Here is a 22,881-nt window from a genome sequence, read left to right on the forward strand (position 1 = left end):
TTCGGCAGGTAAGTAGTGGTTTATTTTCTTGGGTTTTCCTTGGTGATTTTTTTCGTCAGGGTTGTCATCTATCTAAAATTGGCTAGGGGGAGGTTCTTTTCTTGAGTTTTTTTTTCAACATCGATATGCGACGTCTGAGTTGCATTAATCATACGTTACTGAAATTTGAAGTATTGAACATTACAGATAACAAAATATTTTAGAATATTTCAGCAGCAAAACTGTAATTGAACTGATTGCAGCTACCGGAAAAAACCAAGTAATTATTATATGATCTAGATCTACTTTTTAAAAACACAAAGACAAAGGAGTGTTGAAAACTGCTAAACCGATTGGTCCACTACCAAAAATTGTAACACCTGAGTTTGTTCCAATCAGTCAGAACATTGATGTCCATTAGCAATAAATGTTCTGTTATTGAAGAGACCCTTCAACCAGTGACTTCAGGTCTCAAAATAGCACCAACTATCAAATACAATGAAACAAACAGTTTATTAAAAGCAAACAGAAAGCGACTAGTTTGAAAACGTTAATTTATTTTTTAAAAAAAACTGAAAATAAGACGGTTCTTTTTTTCGCATCAAACATTTTATCTACAATAAATTTTGCTAAAACTGAGCAGTCTAAATCAAATAATATGAGCTCCAGCTGGACACATTTAGAAAATTAGCTCAACTACTGCATCATAAAAATCACATACAACACGCCTTCTAAGTTCCCGTTGTTAAATTGGCTACATTACCGAGATTTGTGAGGTGCGGCTGTTCTTCAGACAGACTGGAAACTATTTGAATTGTCTCAAGTCATCTTAATACAGAGCAATATATTCAACTTCTTCGTTACAATATCAGTGCTCATTCTATTCTTTTTTGTTTCGGGATTTGTGTGGGTAGCGGCGGATGAATATTTCAAAATATTGTAGTACTGATAAAACACGCCAAAGAGACCCATATTTAAACCACTTGAATAACTGGAACCACAGAAATGTTAAGAGAGTTTTCAAGACTGTGACACAAGAACTTAAAAACAATGCTGATGTCAATAATTTATCAAGCATCAACAAACAAACAAAACTGTCTTCTTTTTAACTTAACTACGGGAATGAAATTCTGAGTTCTATCAATTTCAAACTATTCCAAACATTCCTTTTAAAATCAGTTTTTCAATGTCAACTAAAAATTCTAATGGCATCAGTTAAAAAAACACATTTTGTTAAAATTACATTTTACAGTTTGTCAAAATTACTTTGATAAAAAAACTTTATTCATAAAAGCTGACGATATAGTTTGTTGCAAAAATAATGCACAGAGACTGAAACTAAATTCAGATGAATGCTAATTTTTAAATGATAGCATTGACTGATAGCCATTCAGTGCAAATTAGCACTGTATTTAGCTGTTCCTGTTGCTAAATGCAACTTTAAATTTTTCATGCTTTAAAAATAATGCCCTTATTTGAAATTCAGAATTCTACCCGGAAATTGCAGCAGTCAAAATTGAATCGAACGAGCGACTTTTTGACTTGAAATTACATTTTGACGACAAATTGGCAAAGACTGAAATGCGAAATTTCAGACACAGGAATTCAGACTGCAATTATTAAACCATAAAATTCAATTTAGAACATTTCTAATCGGAACACGAAATAATCTGCAGTTTCAATGACAGCCTCGCATTTTGTACCTCCTGCAAATAATATTGTAGTAATTCATTCATAATTTTCTTTTCATTTAAGAAAAATTAAGACCGAATTGTTTATTTTTGATAAGAATCGGGATTGCGGAAATGTTTATTACGAACTGACAAGAATCCTTCATAGTTACTCTTCAGCATTTAGTTTGTTTATATACATATAACTTTTATCAGTTAACTTTTCCTTTTTTCAATATTTCCCTCAATCAAATTCGAGAGCACAAAACTTACTCAAAAATTCATAACTTACCAAAACAGAAACTAGCAATCGTATAAATTGAGAATAAAAAATACAAAGTCAAAAAATATGTCCCTCAAAACAGCCGAAGTCCTTAAAAATTTTTCCCTCGACAGCTCAATTCATGGAGTGAACAACTTTTTCAGTCACAGAAAATGGCTAATTCGTCTGATGTGGATTCTTATCTTCTTTTTGTCACTAGGCGTTTGCACTTATTACGTAATTTCCGTTTTCCGAGAGCATGTTATGAAACAACCAACTATTACAAGTGTAAGTTACGTAACACATGACGTCGTAAAATTTCCGAATGTACTTATTTGCCCGACGATGCCGAACCAGACAGGAATTGAACAGTTTTTCCCTCCGGGTTTGAAATCAGTTTTTACTTTTATTATAAATTTTGCTGAAAATCCTTTATTTGCGGGAATCAGACACGAACTGTTGAACAATTCTGGAGACGTTTATGAGAAGTACTCTGGTTTGGAATTACAGTGGAGGAAATTACTCGAGGAAAGTGATTACGATCCCACAATACATACACTCTATGGTAATTCTCAAAATATTTATTTATTTACATATAAAATACATAATATAAACTCAATCCGCCAAAATACCCAATTCCTTCCCTTAGATCTTTTCGGTCCAGAATCCGATGATCCCAGATAGATCTAATGTAGAACGAAGAATATGCGTTTTTTAATTTATTATTTATCGCTTCTTTTATTTATTATTTATCTTCCCCGCTTTTCTCAGACCAAAAAAGTTTCCGAATGGCCTCACTGCATTATGGTACAGAGTGTTATGAATTTTTGTGAACGTAAATTTTCCAAATATGACTGTAAGAGAATGTAGATAAGGATTCAGTTACATTGTTCTACACAGTTTACAAAGTTTTTATATCAGTTTTAAGTTGCGGGAACAACCAACTCGTTTTGGTTGCGATAAGGACAAAAGTCAATGTTTTTTCAAGTTTCACTTCTGACTTGATTGTTGCTCGACATGCTCCAGGGGAAAGAGGAGGTCAACTAACACATCACAGACGGTTGACCAGATCGTCGAAGAGGGTGTAACCCAAGTTGCCTAGAGAACCGTTTCGAAAAAAGGTCAAGAAAAAAACTTGGCTAATCAGCCAAAACGCGTGCGAGAGCGGAGACCGGGCGAACGTACGTGCCGTAAGCTTTTTTCACCTTCACTACACGTTGTTGACCATCTCGGTCAGGGTAGACTTCGAGAACACGTCCAAAGGGCCAAATTCCACGTGGAGTCATATCTTTCAGAATCCAAACGATGTCATTGACTCTGAGTGGCATTTGGTCACTTTCGCTCCATTTGGACCTCTTTAACAGTGTCGGAAGATACTCCCTGATGAGTCGTTTCCAGAAATGGTTGACCATTTGCTGCACATTCTTCCAAGACTTGAAGCTGGCGGGATCTTGGCTGTCGAACTTTTCTGGTGGGAGAGAGTTGAACGGTCTCTTGGTCAGAAAATGGTTTGGCGTGAGGCGCATTTCAGTTTCCGGAAGGTCAGCGACAATCGTTAGTGATCTGGAGTCCAATATAGCTGCGGTCTCCACCAAAATTGTCCTGAACACATCAAGCGATAATCGTTTGGATCCTAGAATGATTAATAGAGTGCGTTTTGTGGTCTGGATCAAGCGCTCCCAAATACCGCCAAAATGAGGTCCATTGGGAAGATTGAACTTCCAGGTTGCATTCGTTGTTGTCATTGCTTTGTAGATTTTGTCGTTCTCCAGACGTTTCACACATCTTTTTAGTTCCTCAGATGCACCAATAAATGTCTTGCCATTGTCACTAAGCATTGTTGTTAGCTGACATCTGCGGCTTACAAAACGTCGATAAGCGTTTAGAAAAGTGTCAGTGTTGAGATCGGGACAAGCTTCTAGAAGGACACACCTAGTAACCAGGCAAATGAAGATGAGGCCGTAGTGTTTTTCAATCTGTCCTTTGGCATCTTCTATATAAAAGGGTCCAAAAAATCGACTCCGCTGTTCGCGAAAAGATACTGGGTAGAGTCTGTCGGGAAACGGCAGGCAGGAAGGGGAGCCATGACAGGTTGAATGTTTTGGGCGGCAAATCGTCTGCAGAGATAACATCTGTACTTTATACTCAAAAGTGTTTTTCTGAGTTCAATGATGGGGTATCTTTGCTGCACAAAAATTTTCACTGGATCTGTTCCTTGGTGAACGCAAATGTTGTGTGCATGCTCTATATAGAGTCTCACTATCTTGTCTCTTGCGTGCAGTATAATCGGAAATTTCTCGACTTTGAGGTTATCTGGCGCAAATTGCAATCTTCCGCATGACCGAAGGATTCCATTGTTTTCCAACATTGGGTTGAGCGAACGGATTTTGCACTTTGAATCTACCCTGGAACCACGTTTCAGGGCTTGGATTGTTGAGAAGAAGAGATTTTGCTGCGACATTTTGATCAGCCGACTTCTTGCAAGAATGACGTCTTCTGTTATATAATAATGATCTTAAGGCCTTTCCTTTTTGGTCCGGAAGACCAAATTGAAGACTGTTGCTAAAGTCAGGAGCAATTGTTCCAAGTTGAGAACCGTGTCGGGTCAATTATTGGCTCCGACAAATTGCGTGAAACTTCATGCGTTGCTAACATATGCTGTGAAGGAGTTTTCAGGAGCGCTGAGCTGTCGTGTGGAAAGAAATGCTGGCGCTGTTAGCCACTTGGCTGGAATTTCGTCTGGATTGAGAACACGGGTCCCGTGATCAGCTGGATTTTTTTTGGTGGTAACGTGTTTCCATTGGTAAGCATCAGTTGATGCAAGGAATTCTTTGAGGCGATTCGCAACAAAAACAGGTTGCTTCTTGTTAGTGGATAACCAGTCAAGTACTAATTGACTATCTCTCCAGAGTGTTGAACGAGTAACTTGAAACGATGACTCTTTGATGATGGTTGAAAGAAGGCGCACTCCGATGACTGCGGCTTCCAACTCTATTTTGGGTATGCTGATTTGTTTAATTGGAGCAACTTTGCATTTGCCTATTAAGTAACAAGTTTGCGCATCAGTGGCTAAGTTAGAAACTGTTTTCAAGTATGCAACGGCTGCAACTGCTACAGCTGAGGTGTCTTGAAATACATGGATTTCATTTTCAATTTCTGGTGTATGGCAACTCTTATTGAGAGTTCTGTTCAATGTCACTTCTGGTAAAGAAAAGTATAAGTCCAAATTCTTTTGAAGTGTTTTAACTACTTGAGTGGCAATTTGTTCGTCCCATTTTTCCCAAGTTTCCACAGTTCTTGAAGAACTATTTTGAAACGGATCGTTGACGGCGATATTATCCCTATAGGGTCGAAGATTGAGGAGACAAGACTAAAGATCTTACGTTGAGTGTACGTTGAGGCATCTGTTGGGAAATCAGTCAGAGGTTTCATAAAAAAGCAGTCTTTCTCAAGATTTCATTTAACACCAAGAACTCTAACAATATCTGTCTGGTTGTCTTTGTCTTCTGGAGGGATTTAGTTTAAGACTAGAGAGCTGTTTGAAACAAACTTTGTGATTTGAAACCCACCTGTTTGCAGACAATGTTTTGTTTTAAGAACTGCCTTACAAGCGTTTTCTTCTGTTTCATGTGATTGGATGTAGTCATCCATGTAAAAGTGCTTTCTGACGGCTTTGAGGGATTCTGGGAGTTGTTGACTGTTATCTTTGGCACAATGGTTAAGAACGTATATTGCGCACGAAAGCGAGCAATTTGCTCCAAAGGTGAGATGAATCCGGTAAATTGATATTGTTGTATCTGATTGTCTGCTAACCAGAGAAATCGAAGAGCAGATTGATCAATCTGATGGAGGGCGATTTGCATAAACATGCCTTCGATGTCCGCAAGGAATGCAACGGGATGTTCTCGAAATCTCATCAGGACACCTAAAAGATTATTAAGGAGATCTGGTCCCGTAAGAAGGTTTGAATAAAGCGATTGGCAGCGGAATTTTCGAGCGGCATTTTTAACTCGGCGGAATTTTCCGGGCTTATTGATATTTTCTATAGGATGGTGTGGCAGGTACCAAATTCTGTCTGGTTGAGGATCTTGCATTTCCACCGGTTTGACACATTATTTTTCTCGAGGTCTGTCAAGAGAGTGTTATTGTATTTTTCTTGCAACAAAAGTTTACGCTGAAGGCGTGTGTTGAGGCTTTTGACTTGATTCCATGCAGAATAGAAGTTGTTTTCCAACTTTGTCTCTGATTTCCAGTGCAGTTTGATCTCATATCTCTCACCATTGTGATTAATAGAGTTCTGCAAAATATCAAGAAACTGTTCTTCTTGTTTTGTGTAAACTTGTTCACGGTCCTTCTGAATGCCATCTGCTTCAATACTCCAGAACTGTTGAAAAAGTTCGTCAAGTCCCGTTTAATCTGTTCCGTTTCTTGACACATGGAAAATAAATTTCCTCTGCTGGCTTGCGGGCTACTGAGTGGTGGCTGAGATACAATTCTCATATTCACCAGCGAGGGTCCAACGAAGTTTAGTTTTCACATCAAACGGTTGATTTTGATTGCCAGGTATAACATGTGTAGGGTAGGTGAATGCGAATGCGTTAACACCGAGGAGGGCGCCGAACGGATATGTAGTCAGAAAACTAATTTGTGTTTTTTGAATTTTCTGATTTAAGGAACATTTCTCTGATTTTTGTTTTTTTCGCAGATTTTTTTTAAAAGTCAGAAAACTGCCTTTCCTCGCTTTGAAAATAATAAAACCTGTCAAGTTTTATAAATTGAGCTGCTATAGTTACAAAAATGGTATTTTGAGGAAAAAATTTCAATTTTTTGGAGGCTTTTTGTAGAAAAAAAATAGAGGTTTTGGATGGATCTAACCGGGGAACAGGACATCAGAGTTAACGTCTGAGAACTCGGGCAGACTTCTGCTGGTGACGTCTGAAACCAGTTAAAAAACTAAATCCTCTCGTCGGGGTGACGTTTGTAACCCAATCTTGGCTTCGTCGCTGAAAAAATCGCTTGTCTTTTCTTTTGTGTCTCTTCTGTGTTTTTTCGGTGTCTTTTCTGTGTCTTTTCGGTGTCTTTTCTGTGTCTCTTCTGTGTCGTATGAAACTTTTTGCCAGTAACAGGGGAGACTTTTGTCCTCAAAAATGTTTTGGGGAAAGGTGTTGTTCTTTGAACGAGGGGTAAACCATAAAATGTAAGAGAATGTAGATAAGGATTCGATTACATTGTTCTAGACAGTTTACAAAGTTTTTATATCAGTTTTAAGTTGCGGGAAAAACCAACTCGTTTTTGTTGCGATAAGGACAAAAGTCAATGTTTTTCAAGTTTCACTTCTTACTTGATTGTTGCACGACAATGACTAATAAGAAGTGAAAAATTCAGATTTTTTTCATTTGAACACAAAAAAGTTTTTTGACATTTTCATGTTCCTGATAAAATCTATGATCTTTTTGTGTTAAATATGAACCATTCAAGATCTTTGCACGTTTGCTAAGGTTCCATGAAACAATTCATGACTTAGAATGAGTACTAAAATTCGTTTATAATGTCCAACTCCGTATTACAAATTAGCATGTCAAACATGATTTGTCCTACTTTACGCGGATAAATTGATCTCATGTTCGGTTGTGACACTTTCATATCAAGTCCCCCTGGCCACTGAGACATGGTCAAAGATGATACTACCAATGTTAATAACACAATTATATGAAGGATTGAAGTAAAGCACAGATGAAAGAGGGGTGAAAAAATCGGGATGAAATGAAAAGAGGCGCGAAAATTGGAGTACAATAAAAACATTCAAATTTATCAGCAGCTGCGTAAAATTCCCTGCCTTACTAATTGTTCCGACCCCCACTTTAGTGGGGAGGAGGAACTATGTACTCAACTGGGTGTTTTTTTGTTCAGTCAATTTTGGCCTATCGATATATTCATCGTAGAGAATTGTGAGTGGTATCATTGAAAAGCCCGTCCAGCGTAAAATACGAAATTAAAAAGATTTTTTCGATTTTCGTTTTTTACAGGGAGCAATCGAGGATTAAAGTTTTGTGAACATTCGACTGTTTTTGTTCACATTTTCAGTAATTTTTGCTGAAATTTGGCACAATTTCGCTAATATAGTTCAAAATAAGTTTAAAATCTTTATCGGCCGAACGTTGCCGTTAGAGTTAGAGATAGAAGAACGTTGTTGATTTGTTTGATTGAAGTTTTTTAGCTAAAATTTTTTATAAAATATTCAAAAAATTCGAACTTTTTTTCATCAAAAATGGCACAAAATATACTTTTTAGGTCCACTTTGTTAAAGTTTGCCAGACTTAGTGACCTAGAAACCTTAAAACAGACTCCCTAATCTCAAAAAAGTGCTAATTGCAAATAGGTGCCAAATGAAAGTCTTCTGGAATTAAAACTTTGCCGTTTTTTGCAGATTTAACTCGATAATTATACAAAATACATCGTTCTTTTTTTTTAATATTTGAAGAATTCCACGCAACAATTGGTCTGATTCTCAAACACTTGGAACACTTCGTCGGCTTGATGGGCGCAGGACAAAATCAGGGAGAGGTTCGTTAATATCATGGATTCTTAGAATCAGAGACTTTTTGGTTTTTATTTTGATGCTGCCTGTTTTCAAAATATTTTGCTTTTGTTTTTTTAATGTTAATTACTGACAGAATTTTTCAGTCACGGCTCCCTTAATGACAGCTCCAATTTACTTAAATTTGAGGCCAAATGTAGATACAGTTTGTTTCCAGAGAACCAAAGGGTTTTTATGGCTTTGAGGAAGAGTTTTAGTAAAATTTAACTGAATTCTTGTTTTCTGCCTTCAATTGTTGTTCTTTTTGCAGTCTGATTTTTAATTTCACCACTCAAAGATCTAAATTTCTTCAACAAGAGGTGCCAGTGAACTTTTTCTATTCATTCAGTGGTGACCTAATGTCTCTTATGTTATTGAATGTGTTTGTTTTAAGGAAATTTCTGTGATTTTTTGAACTTGTCAATTTTCTTTTATTTTTTTTTGTTAACATTTTGTATATGCTGACTAAGTACAGGACAATCTTTGTATAGAATACAAACTAATTTTACGGCCGATTGTTTTAACAGAAGGTTTTCTTGCTTTTGGTACTACGAGTTTTCATACAAAATTTTCTGTTTTTTGTGCATAATTTCCCATTTTGTTGTTGTTTTTGTTTCTTTTTTTAAATTGTAACATTAATGAACAAAATAACTGAAAAAAGATTTACAATATATGAAACTGAACATACTTTTTGGTTTTCATAATATATGGTTTGAAGGGCTGCGACACCGTTCTCTTGCAGAAAATGGTAGAGTTTTTTATTTTTGCCTTTATTTGTTAATTTTTGTTGTCATATGCCAAATATGTTGTAATTAAAGGTCTCAACGGCCAACTATAGATTTGAAAAATGGATTTAATAACTGATTTTGTTAAATACCTAATGGTTCTTTTGGCTTTTGAATTAAATTTCTAAAAAAAAAAGTAATAGTATTCTTCAACCTATCCATTTTTGCTCTGGTTTGCGTTTTTTTTTCGTTTTATGCAATGTTGTATCATTTTCGTAAATTAGCTTTTTTATTTAGAGCTTTTTTAGTGTTTTGTTGAATCAAACAACAATTTTTCTGTTGTTTAAACGTTTTAAATGATGTCTTCATGGCTTAGAGAATTTTTTTGTTTCAGAAGAATTTTGTGAAGTTTAGATACTTTTCAGGTTTTGTGGTTCTTTTTGTTGTCATTTTGTGATAGGCGTTTTACAAAAAGACGTTGTGATGGTCAAAGGAGACGCAAATGAAGATGTTATTTTCTAATATCTTATTAATTTAATATTTTTTATAGTCTTCTGATTTAGTCTCATTAATAACAGTCGCAATTAGTTTTCCGAGTTAATGCAAGACAAACTGTCTACTCTTTAGTCGAAAACTTTTGTTGGCTATGAATTTTGAAAAAAAATTGTTTTTAATAAAAAAAAGAGATGGATTTTTGAGATCTGCCAATTTTAGTTCTGCTAATTTGTAGCTAAGCATCTCTATATACAATTCACATCATTTATCTATTGAAATACAATTTGCTCTTCATAACGGTTTGATATTCCTCAAATGGTCTTTCCTCTTGGAACAACCAGTTTTTAAGAAACCAATTTTCGTGATTTTCGCATATTCATCCCTTTTTTGTAGATTTTTGTTCGCTTTTCGCAGTATCACAATAATGGGGGCGTCATTTGATTTACAAATTTTGTTACCTTCAAAAAATTTAAACAAAGATTTTTAATTTTTTAGTGATGAGCTTAATATTTAATTGATTGGGGGACATCGTTTTCGTGCATAATTTTTTGTGCGACTTTTTAAATTTTGCCTGTACTTGTTGTGTTTTTGTAGTCGTATGACATATCCTGGATAATGAAAGGCCTCAGTTGCTCTCTATTGTGGTATAAAAGACTCTCTCAATGATTTCATTTGATGCATAATTTTTCTTATCATTTAGAATTTAATTCTTTTTTTTAAGCAATGTTTTAATAAACTTTGACCCTTTTGCTCATTTCTAAGCGACTTGTTGCCAGGTTGCATTGAGGAAAATTCCCATATTTTGTTCCAAAAAAGTGCCGGTTAATCTTCGAAGTATAAATTTTATCTGATGCCATTTTGATTTGGTTATTAGTGGTTTTCAAAAAATGGACAAGGAGTTATGGTCGTAATTAAAATTTGTAACTATTTGATTTTTATTGCCGTCTTTTCTAGTAGTCATATTATCGTAGCCACAGGTCTCATAGGCCCTCTAGAGTAGATTGTTTTTATTCTTTTAGTAGCTTGTTGAACGATATGTTAATTTTTTTTATCTTTTCCTCATTTGGTAGACAATTAAGTGAAAAATTTAGATGAGCAGGGTCGGAACTTAATGTGCGAACGCACATTACCGAGCCTCCTTGTTTCGGATAACGAACTAGCTTTGGTCGATAAGATGGCGCTTGAGAAAATTTGATTACTAAATCGTATCTGAAGTAACTAATAACGCCAAAATTTGGGAATTGAACTTTAGACTATTTGACGCTTTCGACACTGTTAGCCACAAAAACCTCTAGAATGTTCCTGGAAGAAAAATTTGGTAAGAAAAGAAAAATTTCTTGATTGTAGTAAGCTACGAAAAAAAAACGTGCTCGTAGCAACAATCAACAAAGTACGTGTGGTCCATATTTACTTGTCCTTAAAAAATAAGTTTGTTTTGATTGCAGTTTTCCAGCTTTAAAAAAATTAAATTGATTTTGTGCTTGACACTTATTTCTGATTGCTGATATTCTGCCGATCTAATTAAGAAAATGATTGCTTGGCGTTGGTGTGTTGATGGTGAATTATTTTAATAACATTGAAACAAGGTCTAGTGTAAGTAAAGAAATATTTGATTTGGTAGTTGGACAAACGGACTTTTGCGCTAGAGCAACTGTTTTTGAACAGTCTCTAAAACAATTATAGTAGAACAAAACCAGAATCTTAGTGTCTGGCTTTTCTGTTTAAATTAAATTTCAAGAACGCACATTTAATATTAGAGCGCTTTTGTATATTCCCAATTTCTCATCTTTTTTGAAAACCCGCTCGGTGGACATTTTTTGGAGTCCCTAAGCTCACAAACACATATACCATGCCAATTTTATTTCAAATTGAATTTGCATAGTCCTATGGTAAATGTCGGGAGACAATTGGAAAAAAATTAAGTCTTAAAGATGCATTTTTATCCAGACTCTCTAAGAGAACATTTAGGCTGTTTTATCAAAATCTGTCTCTTTCTTTGTTTTTTATCAGAATTACTTTTTATAATTTTTTTGTTAATAATATGTTTATTGCGTAGCAAATAGTACAGTTAATCAAATGAAATTACTCAAAAATTTCAGCGGAATCCAGACCCCGTTTAAAGATTAAAATTATGGGCGTGTGCGCAAAACAGTAAGAGAAAACAAAATTAGCTCTGAGTTTCGTCAATTTTGGAATTATTCATCACATATGTTGACAATGCATATTTCTGAGCAATTATTTGCAACAATTACGTATTTTTAGCTGGTGACGTCTTAACAAATAGACGTGCCAAAATTTAGAAATTTCAACGAATGTGATTGGTTGAGAAATTTAAGACACTGTACCTTTATGCGTTCAATTAGCCTAAATTGGACAAAAACCTATCGCTAGATTATAATTTTTACTGCATTTGGCCATTCCTCGCGGGCCATGGCCATGCCTCAGCGGCCCGTGGGACTTGATATGAATCTATCACAACCGAACGTGAGACCAGTTTCCCCCAAAAAAGTATAATTTTTATTTCGGCTTATTGCGATTTCTAAGCAATTTTACATAAACACGCATATCTCATTTTAAAACATGGAGAATGTGTTGAGCAATCAGTCAATCAGAGAACAATTTTCCTATTTTCTCAATTGTGATTGGCCAGCAGTAAAATTTCTATATTTTGGTACGTCTGCCATTTTCACTAGCGCCGCTGCCGTTCGCACTCAATGTCACTGCTGTGCACAATTACATTTTCGAATGACCGCGATAGTTATCAAGATGTCATTTAGACCGAAGTTCAAGAAAACTTAATTGTTGGTCATTTACAGAAAAGGGATCTTTTCAACAATTGCCCCCCCCCCCTTTGGTACCTAGTAGAGAATCGCCTCCCCTTCTGTGCTATACTTTACCACAATATTAGTTGGCCTACAGTTTAGATAGCCGAGAAATGGTTTCAGCGCAATTGCGGACCGCTGTTCACGGCCATGCCGCACTGTAGGATGTAATCCGGAAATCGCGGGTCGGTTATCGCGGCGAAGCCGCGACGCGCGCGAAGCGCGCCCACCGACCCGCCAGTCGGAAATTCTTTTCGCTTTGTATTCCAATTCGGCTAATTGCCCTAGCATGGCGCATTTTATTCTATCCAGTTTAACACAGTATGAGCATACACGGATACTTATTACTCGTTTCTGATTGGTTAATAAATCACTCGCTTGAATTCTATTCAAGAATAGCCCCACTTTTGCAAAAGGGGGGCAATTGTTGAAAAGATCCCAGAAAAGTCTCTCCTAAAACTAACTGTTGACGAGGAAGACAACTCGATTCCTTTTGTGTTCAGCTAAAGAGGCCCCGCGACAGTTCTTCGGGAGGATTTTATTGAGGAAAAGTATAGGAGGTACTGTTGGCAACGAGCCAAATTGTATAAGAAAAAATGGATTCAACAAATGGATTCAAAGTGATTAAACAATGTCTCAAACTGAAGTTCCTAATAAGTGTTCTTTAGTGTATCTGTATTAAATAATTTTACAGTCAACTTCAAACTAAAAAGCTTTTAATTTATTTAATTCGAAAGCCAATTTCTGGCTTCGTAAATAGGAACTTCTGGCATTTTAGTTTCTCGAGCTGGCTACTTTCTGCATTTTAGAACCCGCATGAGCTTTCAACTAACTCGAATGATTTTGCTTCAATTCAATAATCGTGAGAACGTTTCTAATCAGATATACCTGTTTAACCAAAATTGAACAACTTCAACAATCTCTACTACTGTAATGCTCACTAACATTTTAAATTCAAACTGCCACTACTTAAATAATTTCGAGAACTCACCCCGAGAACTATTTCCCATTACAAACGAAAAGATCTGCAAAATTAATGGGCCCCAGTTTAGAGGTCATATAACCTATATCCCCCATTACCCTGAATATTAACCACATGGGGGCTGTAATTTCATGTGGCTATAATGGGACTACCCTTTTTTATCAGGTGTGCTTCCGAGTCTTCAAGAGACTGTAGCAGCCATGGTGGCGGGTGGATCTTTCTCAATGGACTTGAGTGGATTGATGACTCTACTGCTTCCCAAATTTGATCACACTTTCATTCTCTGCTCATGGAAAGGTAACACATGAATCATTTTAACCTTTTCGAATTTCATTTAAGCCCTGTTGGTTATTCGTCTTTGAGAAGTCAGATAAGAGCTCTAAATGCAAAACATCAATGAACATTTTCATTCTTTCATTCATCTTCAACATTAAGATCGTTTCTTTTAATCCTAAAGGATTCTAACTGGGCCTAATTTGGCAGTTGCCATTTTTATTAAAGAACAAGAAATATAAAAGTTTAACGATGCTGAAAATGGTCACTGCTAAAATAGGAGGCTGAGTGGAAATTTAGCATACAGTAAAGACTTTTCACTCATTATGAGATAAGAAGCGTATCAGAGCAAAAAATAGAAGGAAAATGTTTGTTAACTTTAGGGTGAGAAGAAGGTCAGTTTTTGGGAGAAAGATTAGACCAACAGAATTGCACCAAGAGATTAGAAACGAGCTATACAAATTTACAACAAACAAATTACTTCCAAGAAACGAAACGCTTTACAAAAAAAAATAAAAATCTATATCGTTTTGAGAAAGGTACTCGGCATTCGTTCTCAAAATTTTGAGAGAGCTTTGACATTATTTACTCAGGTAATTTCTCACAATTGGACCAAAAAATAATATGACAGACTTAAAGTCTTTATTGTTTTTGGGTGCTTTAACATCAAAACATGACCTAATCAAATTGAATTCATTGAAGATAGACTTACAGAGTCAGGAAACATCTATTTAAAGCAGATTTTACTTTGAGCAAATTCTGTTCCTGAAATTCCGTCCTAAAATATTCTGAATCTATCAAAATCTAATTCATATTATGAACTTGTAAGTCTTGCTTGCAGGATTTAAGCTTGGAAAATGTGAGTCAAAGCAGAGGGAAAATTTCGTAAACAATTAAAACAACAGTCATTTTTGTGTTCTTTCAAAAAAGCGCAAAGTTTGAAATGAATAAGAATTTTTCAACAATGTTCATGAAACAATGTTTTAGGGAACCTCATGAAAAACATTTCATGGATGTCATATCTTAATTTTAAGGGATCCACCATATAAAATAGAGACAATAGACAAAAAACAAATATAAAAAAAATTCATCGCTGTCAGTGAATGCGGATTAACATATTACAATTAACGCTGTTCAGAAGAAGAACTCCACAAAAACGGTTTCCTCTTTCCCCGTGAACCAAAATTTTGGTTTTAATTTACATGAACAAACAAACTGTCGCCCAATTTTGCACTTGCGATTGTTTTTACAGCCTCAAACGATAGCTTCAACTATTAATTAACTTCGGTATTTACCATTTAGGAAAGTGCTAAAAGTAGAATTTGAAAAAGATCAAGCTAATTGGCACAAATTAAGAATTAAAGTTCGGAACAAAAAGTAGTCTCACACTCGCATCGATCCCTCGCACTCTTCAATGGCCTCTAAACTTAGAACTTTTGGGAACAAAAAACGCAATCATCAACTTTTTTAAATAGTGAAAATCACCAAAATGATCACAAAACTTTAAATCTTGATAACTTTTCAAAAAGTCGAAATTCAAAAAACCCCGAACGAAAACTTTCTACGCTTGACCGTTTTTCTTATAATACCACTCATGTTTCTACCTCAAAAATTTGCTAACAACAGAACAGATCTTGACACCCTGGAGAGGGCAATCAGCACAAGGGTTAAAGGTACGAAATTGGATTACCTTGGAAGAAGCCACTGAAAATTTAAAACTACTACTTTGCAGCACTTATGCAACTGAAAAGCCTTCATAAGTGTCTAAGTAATGACTCACTTGAAGAATTATATGAACAAAGTCTTGAATGGATCATCTAAAGTGATTATTTGGCTCCGGCCTATTTTCATAGAACCAGTAGATTAGTTATTCTCTGGTGAAATTATTTTCCTCACTAAACTTCCCCACATTATTTTCCCTATTTTCCCCACATTATTTTCCACACTAAACTCAAAGTCAATTTCTTTTCAGAATACCAAGTGCACTTTCAAATTGACGTTTCCTTCATAGCGGTGTCTAAAGTTAGCTTAGTCTGATCTCTCATTTGGATTTGGCCTTATGCGCATATACTTCGCTGAAAATTGAAATACATTGACATTTCAATATGTTTTTTTAGTACTTTCTTTTTTGACGATTCTTAACTCCCCACTCCTGCGCCTTCGAAACGATAGCCTATTATTCAAAAAAAATAATTTCAAATTGACCGAAATTTAACGCAACTCAAAATACCCATATTACTGATTGCCAATATGAGTTTCATGAACCTTACAACTGATATCTGGTATAAATTGTCAGTTTTAAGAAGGTAAAAAAAAGTAACGTGTCAACGAGAATTTTGCACTGCCAATTTTTTTATTGTTGAGTCAGCAACAAAATCCTAATGGCTTCTTTGCTGTTTTCTGGGAGGATATCGTGTTATCTAGATCAATATCAATTCATACTCTTAATTCTTACTCTTTTCTATTCTTGTTTCGCGTCATTTTGTTTAAAGACGGACAGAACATAGAGAAAAAACTCATATCAGGGAAAGGCATGGGGAAAAGATTTTGGCGATGATATTTGGGGATAGTTTTTATACTTGTTGAACACACAGTTTTGATGACCATTGAACTCCAGTATCACTCTTCAATTAAAAATTTCAAAAAAACGAGATGGGATTGTTGCCATCATAATGTAAGAAAAATTACTGCACATTTTCTTGATCAATTGATCTTCATAACAACTGCAAGGTAGCCGTCACGCGCAATGAGAGGGCACTTTATATTATTTGCGACCCAAAGAGGGGGATCACGACCCACATAACGCCCTAATTAACCGCACAAAATTTTTATTTGAATAGGAAAACGAAGATTGGAGGGGAAACATTGATAAACAAACACGGGATCTATTCTGCCCCCCCCCCCCCGATAAGTCAGCCCCCTCTTTTACGCCCCCCCCCCCCCCCCGGCGCTATTTTTGTACATAGTTACGTGCTATATAACATATGATTTGTAAATCAGGGCGTAAAAAACACTGGGGGGGGGGGGGGGGGCAAACAGAATAGATCCCAAAAAAACGGTTATTGTGTTAGGATCTGATTGCTACGAGTATGGCACATTTTGGACAATTGTGACCACTTCTGGTCTTCTATGTTATCAATTCTCACCAATCAACAATTCCTCCAGAGTGAGGGGACCCTGGACCAATTTACACGTGACTATGCTTCTCAATGGATCCAATGCAAATGCAGCTGGACACAATGACATGCACGTGGAGATCTATTTTGTCCAGCCAGGAGTTCCCTTTTCAATCCAGAACCAGAAAGTGATGAAACTAGCAGTCGGATATCATCACGATATTCAGCTGGAAATGTTTAAGGACCGATTCAACTCACACTCATTTGTGTCAATTAATAAACATTCTCACACAGAGGGGGGTCAACATATCTCGACAGAGCATTAATCAATTACATTATAGAATTTGAAAATTTCGATTTGAAAAGTTTCATTCTCTTAAAAATATATTTTGAAGTGTATCAATACGTAACGTTACCAGGATCGAATCGGCTAATTGAATTATATCGGAAATCAGAAAAATATTGTTTACTTACCTCCTGGTTTCGTTAATGCCAAATTAGCCGGATTTGCTTAATATGATACAGGAATATCCTCAATTCACATTTTATACTATTTTTTAAAAAAACGCCAACATTTCATACTTTCGAACGAGTAGCTAAATGAGCATTAATAGTCATACCTAAACATAAATACTCCCTAGTAAAAAGTATTGGATCGGTCTCGCTTCCAGTATGAAGATTATTCTGGAAAGATTGACTGTGTGTGGACTGGCACTAAGGGTCATCTGTCCGACCCCAGAGAGGGATACCTTCAGGCCAAGTGTGTGGAGGAGTGTATGGGTGTGAAAGAGACAGAGTTGTGTGGCTGTAACACTCCCAGGTATTCGGAACTCACCCAAGACATGAAACAATGTGGGGCGTTTGATCTACTCATCTGTCCCATGGATGATGGGGTTGAACTGGGTTAGTGAATTGGGTAACCTGATTTTTTACTTACTCTTTCTTCCTACACTTTCAGAGCCTTTTTATTTTATTGTTTACGACTCTTCCAGCGCACATGTGCTAATTTTACATTCAGATTCCCCAGGTTGAGGTCCCAGACCTAAAGTCGATATATGTCCAGACTGTCCCAGACGAAATATGTCTATGTCCAGACTGTTCCAGACAGAAAGAACCTATGTCCAGCCTATCGTTCGTTCAAAAACACGTATGTCCAGGCTTTCCTGCTTTAATTTTTTTACCGATCTGTGTTCTTTTGAACGCACGACGCCCGCTAGTGCGTTCATTGTGGTCTCGGCATATCAATTTTCGGGCTACCGGACCTCAGCCTGAGTACACAATCAGCCAGCTATGTTTAAAGTTGTCCCGCTTTTTCACCACTATTTGTTCAATCCTACATTCATTTCACCCCTGTATTATTTCACCCCAGTTTAAATCTTTTATGTAATTGGTACGTTTATGGTAATAATTTAGTAAAATAATAATTTTCCATGAGTCGCGGGCCATGGCCATGCCTCAGCGGACCGTGGAACTATCCGTTAAGTAATTACAAAACTTGCTTTTAATGTCGACAGCTATTTGCGAGTGAAATGATAGAGTGGTGACAACTAGAAAGCTCGAAATAAAAGGTGACAATAGAACTCAACTTGCCACAATGGAATTAAAAAGAGCTCTTTCGAAAAAACGATCTCTCTTCTTTTGAACGAAGTCAAGAAAATCATGCTTTTAATCTAGCCGTCTTTCTTTTGCTCCAGTTATTTCTTCAACCTGACCGAAACTTGAATTCAGAAATCAACAAAAAATGATAAATGTTGCTCAAAAAAACACCTGGCAAATCATGATTAGAATCTGACCTTTTTGAGAAATCTACAAAAGTAGATCCTGACCTGATGTTACGACGTTTTTATTTTGAAAACAATTGCAGAACACATTCGATTACTGAAAGCAGAAATGGATTTGCTGCACTTGGAACCTGTTTCTCTCTCCTTCCTAATATCAGTACGAAGAAATGGTCACGTCTAAAAAATAACCGCTTTCTTCTCCTGTTCACTCACCCGGTGTGAACAGAATCATCGCTCATTTTTTTTTAATTTTCATTGTTTTAAATCATCAAAATTTAAGATCAGGTCTTAAAAAACATAGGCGGAAAAAGCAAGGCTGGAGAAAGGAAGCAATACCACTGAAAACAATCGAAAAATATAGCAATATAACTACTAGGAAAAAAAAGAAAACGGTTTCATATAAAACAAATTCACATAATTGGTAATAAATTTTAATTTGAAACTTTCCAAAAATTTATAAGAAAAAACATGAGCATAATTTGGCAATATTCTTTTAAAGACTTAAACCTAATATCCTCAATAATATTTCTCTTTCAAACCTTCAGTAATTTAAAAAATGCAGGATCAAAAATGAAAACCAATTCAATGACAAATTACAATGATAGGGCTTTTTAGAACAAAATTTATGAGAAAGAAGAATGAAAATATTTTATTGAAGAGAGAGAGAGAGAGAGAGAGAGAGAGAGAGATAGACACACAGAGAGAGAGAGAGAGAGAGAGAGAGAGAGAGAGAGAGAGAGAGAGAGAGAGAGAGAGAGAGAGAGAGAGAGAGAGAGAGAGAGTCGTGACTATTTATATGCAATACTTTTACGTATAAAAACGAACAGCCAAATATGAATTATTCTAAGAAATGCTCTAATTGTACTACGTGATTCGAATCATATGAATTGTCACCTTCTTAGACACCTTCTTTTCGGGTCTAGCCTATAAAAACATAACCGACTAAAGTCGGGTGAATTGCTCCCAAACGACTGGCAATCACCTGGCTTGGTTATTAGCTAGCTACGGTATAGGGATACTAGCTTACGTTTAATTGAAGGGGCGTGGGCGAGCGCGGCGGTAGGGGCGCACGGGGGGAGGGGGATCAAAGCCCCGGAGGAATCAAACTCTAAGAACCACCCATCACACCAAGATATTGTTTCCAAAACAGTTTAACTGAATCGCATACTTAGAATCTAGTAAGGCGAAATGATTCTAAGAGAACTTAATGACCTCCGGGTGTCACCTGTTTATACTGTTTTTGAGAACAAAAGGCAAAAGGGTCAGATGCATATTCAGTAACTTGTAAAAAAACCCACAAAACTAATATAATTGCGACAAACTTTTTGAGATCAATTAAAAGTAGTTTATAGAATTTCATGAAAATTCCTTATCAGTGAATTCAATACTCTAAGTATTTACAGGTCAGTGCAACAAACAGTGCAAGCCTCAATGTGATTTCTTTTCCTACAAAACTACAAAATCCTCCACAAATTTCCCCACCAACAATTACAAACTGTTCAACAGAATATCATCCGCAAATTTTGATCGAAGCCTAGATTTCAACTACTGGAGGGAGAACTCGATGTCTGTGCGTGTTGGATTCAAGACCCTAACTGAAACGAAGATTAATGGTTAGTTTGTTCAAAAAGTTAATCGCAGTTGGATGTTGGAATTTAATGATACAACTCTCCATCGCGATTTCCAACGGTTTTTTCTTTATCATCACCATCCTCCATCTCGCTACAACAACCGCAATTTGCAACTGTGGGTCTTAAAAATCCTTTGGGTGGCAATATAGACATTGGAAATCATCACTGTGCAGTTGATCGGAAGAGACAACGACGAAAATGACTTATAATATGTAAAAAAAATCCGCTTTCCTCGAGGAAAAGCGTTTGCTACAAGGGCAAACAGATTAAGGAAATGAGTAAATATTGTTTTAAAAATTACAAGCAAAAAAACCCTTTGGAAAAATCATTAGCCTTCAATTTCTGTGGTGAAGGTAGTATTCAAAATTTGGAAAATTGGATTCAATCGTCCTACAAAAAGTTTTATCAGACATAAGTTCATAATAAAATTATTGCCATAATGCCGAGGCATTTTTTTTCTGCAAGCTTGCCACTGTTAACTGATAATCGCATAGCCTGATTTTTTTTCATTTCTCGATTGCATTTGAACTAAAGGGTTTTTCGAACACATTACTCATATCAGCTGATGAACTTGCTGGTTATATATTGAAGCTTGCTTAAAGCCTGACAGTTCACCAAAAACTATTGATAGAGATTTTTTCATGGAGCTGAGAGTAATCAAAACCAGACTGCCAAATTTTCTGTTTTCTAAGAAAAAAAGAGCGCAGTTTTAATCCATCAAATTCAAAGAAACTTAATGAAAAAAGCATCATTTTAAACAGAAATGTCAAGTTTTACAGATGTCAATTTTGTGCTCGTTTTGCCAAGAGTTAGCAATTTAAGCACCCAAGTCTTAAAGAAAACCTAAGTCCAAATGTGCTCGTTTTGCCAAGAGTTAGCAATTTAAGCACCCAAGTCTTAAAGAAAACCTTGCAAGTCCAAATTCAAGTCTTGCTTTGGCAATAGGTCAAACGGTAAGAAAGTTTACAGAAAAATTATACAAAAAATTTCAGCAAAAAGTCAAAAAATCGTCAAAAAAGCCAAAAAAAACTGTCAAAAAAACTGTACAGAAATTATCGAAAAACAATTCGGTAAAATGAAAAAATTGGGCGAAAAAAAACGTTCGGTAACCGACAGGAAAATATGAAGCACCCAGGGAAAGTGAGCCTAAATTTATCACAAAAACGTGCCAAGCCATAGATGTTTTGAAAATTTAATATTTTTGATAAATTGGTTTTGACTTTTGGGGTAAAGTTGCAAGTTATATCCAGGGCTTGCTACAATATAAAGCTTGCGGCTCGTCAAGGTTAGTATTGATGTAGACTTGGAGTTCGGTACAAGAGCCATTCTGTCCCAGATAAAAAAGCAAATCACCTATTGGGGCTCAACAAAATTATTGGAACACGAAGCATAGAATATTAATCCCTGTTCGTAAAGCGGATAGTTAAAGTTTTTGTGCTCTACACATGCGTTCTGATTGTTCTTATTTGCTATTGCTCTCAATGGCCAGTTAACGTTTTTCAGGGATTTTGGCACCATTTGTTGTCAAAAATGCTATTTTTGAGGTTGATCCGTCTATTGTCTAATCACTTAGCCTAATTAAAATATAGCTGGCAGATTGCCAGAAAATAGCCGCAATAGCTGTAGATATGCACTCTAAAAAACAGTTTAAAAAAGAAAGACCAAAAAATAGTGTTTTCATTGAAGGCTGAGATGTTATATTTTGATTACGAATCTGTATTTTATTGCTGCCTCTATTAGCTGCTCTCACATAATTTCATTTACAGTGACACAACTCTATGACCTTATCTCTGGATTAAAGTGTTTAAAAGTCAATTTCAAAGTGAGGAAATCATTTTTGAGAGTGAGGTAAGTCAAGTGTGACCAAAAATTTAATCAAGCGAATGAACAAAAAACTCGCTCTACTACTAAGAGCAAAAAGTGAAGTCACACGCGCAATTCAGTTGAAATTGCATGAAGGAATGAAAAAAAAAACAGATTTGAAGTGGTTGTGACGTCATTTGGTCTTAACAAAAATCGCGATGACAAAATAAAAAAAACCAAGAGAAGGCCAATAATAGCCCCAGCAGTAGTAAGAAACCAGTACACCCTGACTCACTTTTTGACTGATTTTACCCAAACATGTTCGATCATGCGCGCGGATGAAAAGTTCTTGGCAATTATTCCCTGTATTTTAGGATTGTTGCCTGAAAATGTAAAAGACTTACCTTAAATCCATTTTGAACGTGGCAGTGTGGAAGTGTATACGGAGAATTAACACACTGGGGAGAATAATGTTTGTATATCCGAAAAATGCCTAAGGGCTATAAATCCAGTCTATATTTGTCAAGGACACTTTTGAGCAGAAATCTGGGCGTCTAATGTGAATAAACTATATATTGGTATTGCGAATGCAGGCTTAATTTCTGCTTACGCAATTTTGAAGAGCACATGTTTTAACTTTATAATCAAGTGTTTACACTCTGTAGAAAATTGTTTGTATACAAATGTCTGAGGGCTATAAATCCAGGGAAAACTTTTGCGCAGTACCAAAAATCTGGGCGTCTAATGCGAATAAACTATATGTTG

General features: G+C 36.0%; 1 protein-coding gene across 1 annotated transcript in view; it reads left to right on the top strand.

The window, feature by feature from the left end:
- Positions 1-1,728: 1,728 nt before the first annotated feature.
- Positions 1,729-22,881, top strand: part of LOC142352920 (degenerin del-1-like) — a 36,935-nt gene continuing 15,782 nt past the window's right edge. Inside the window, exons 1-5 of the mRNA XM_075405077.1 lie at positions 1,729-2,476; positions 13,678-13,809; positions 16,857-17,167; positions 17,573-17,804; positions 20,086-20,295. Coding sequence (XP_075261192.1) covers positions 1,999-2,476; positions 13,678-13,809; positions 16,857-17,167; positions 17,573-17,804; positions 20,086-20,295 — 1,363 coding nt within the window. The 5' untranslated portion in view covers positions 1,729-1,998. The remainder of the gene's footprint in view (positions 2,477-13,677; positions 13,810-16,856; positions 17,168-17,572; positions 17,805-20,085; positions 20,296-22,881) is intronic.

Source organism: Convolutriloba macropyga, chromosome 14, assembly GCF_964194025.1.
Source record: "Convolutriloba macropyga chromosome 14, txConMacr16.3, whole genome shotgun sequence".
In the NCBI taxonomy this organism is placed as follows: Eukaryota; Metazoa; Xenacoelomorpha; order Acoela; family Convolutidae; genus Convolutriloba; species Convolutriloba macropyga.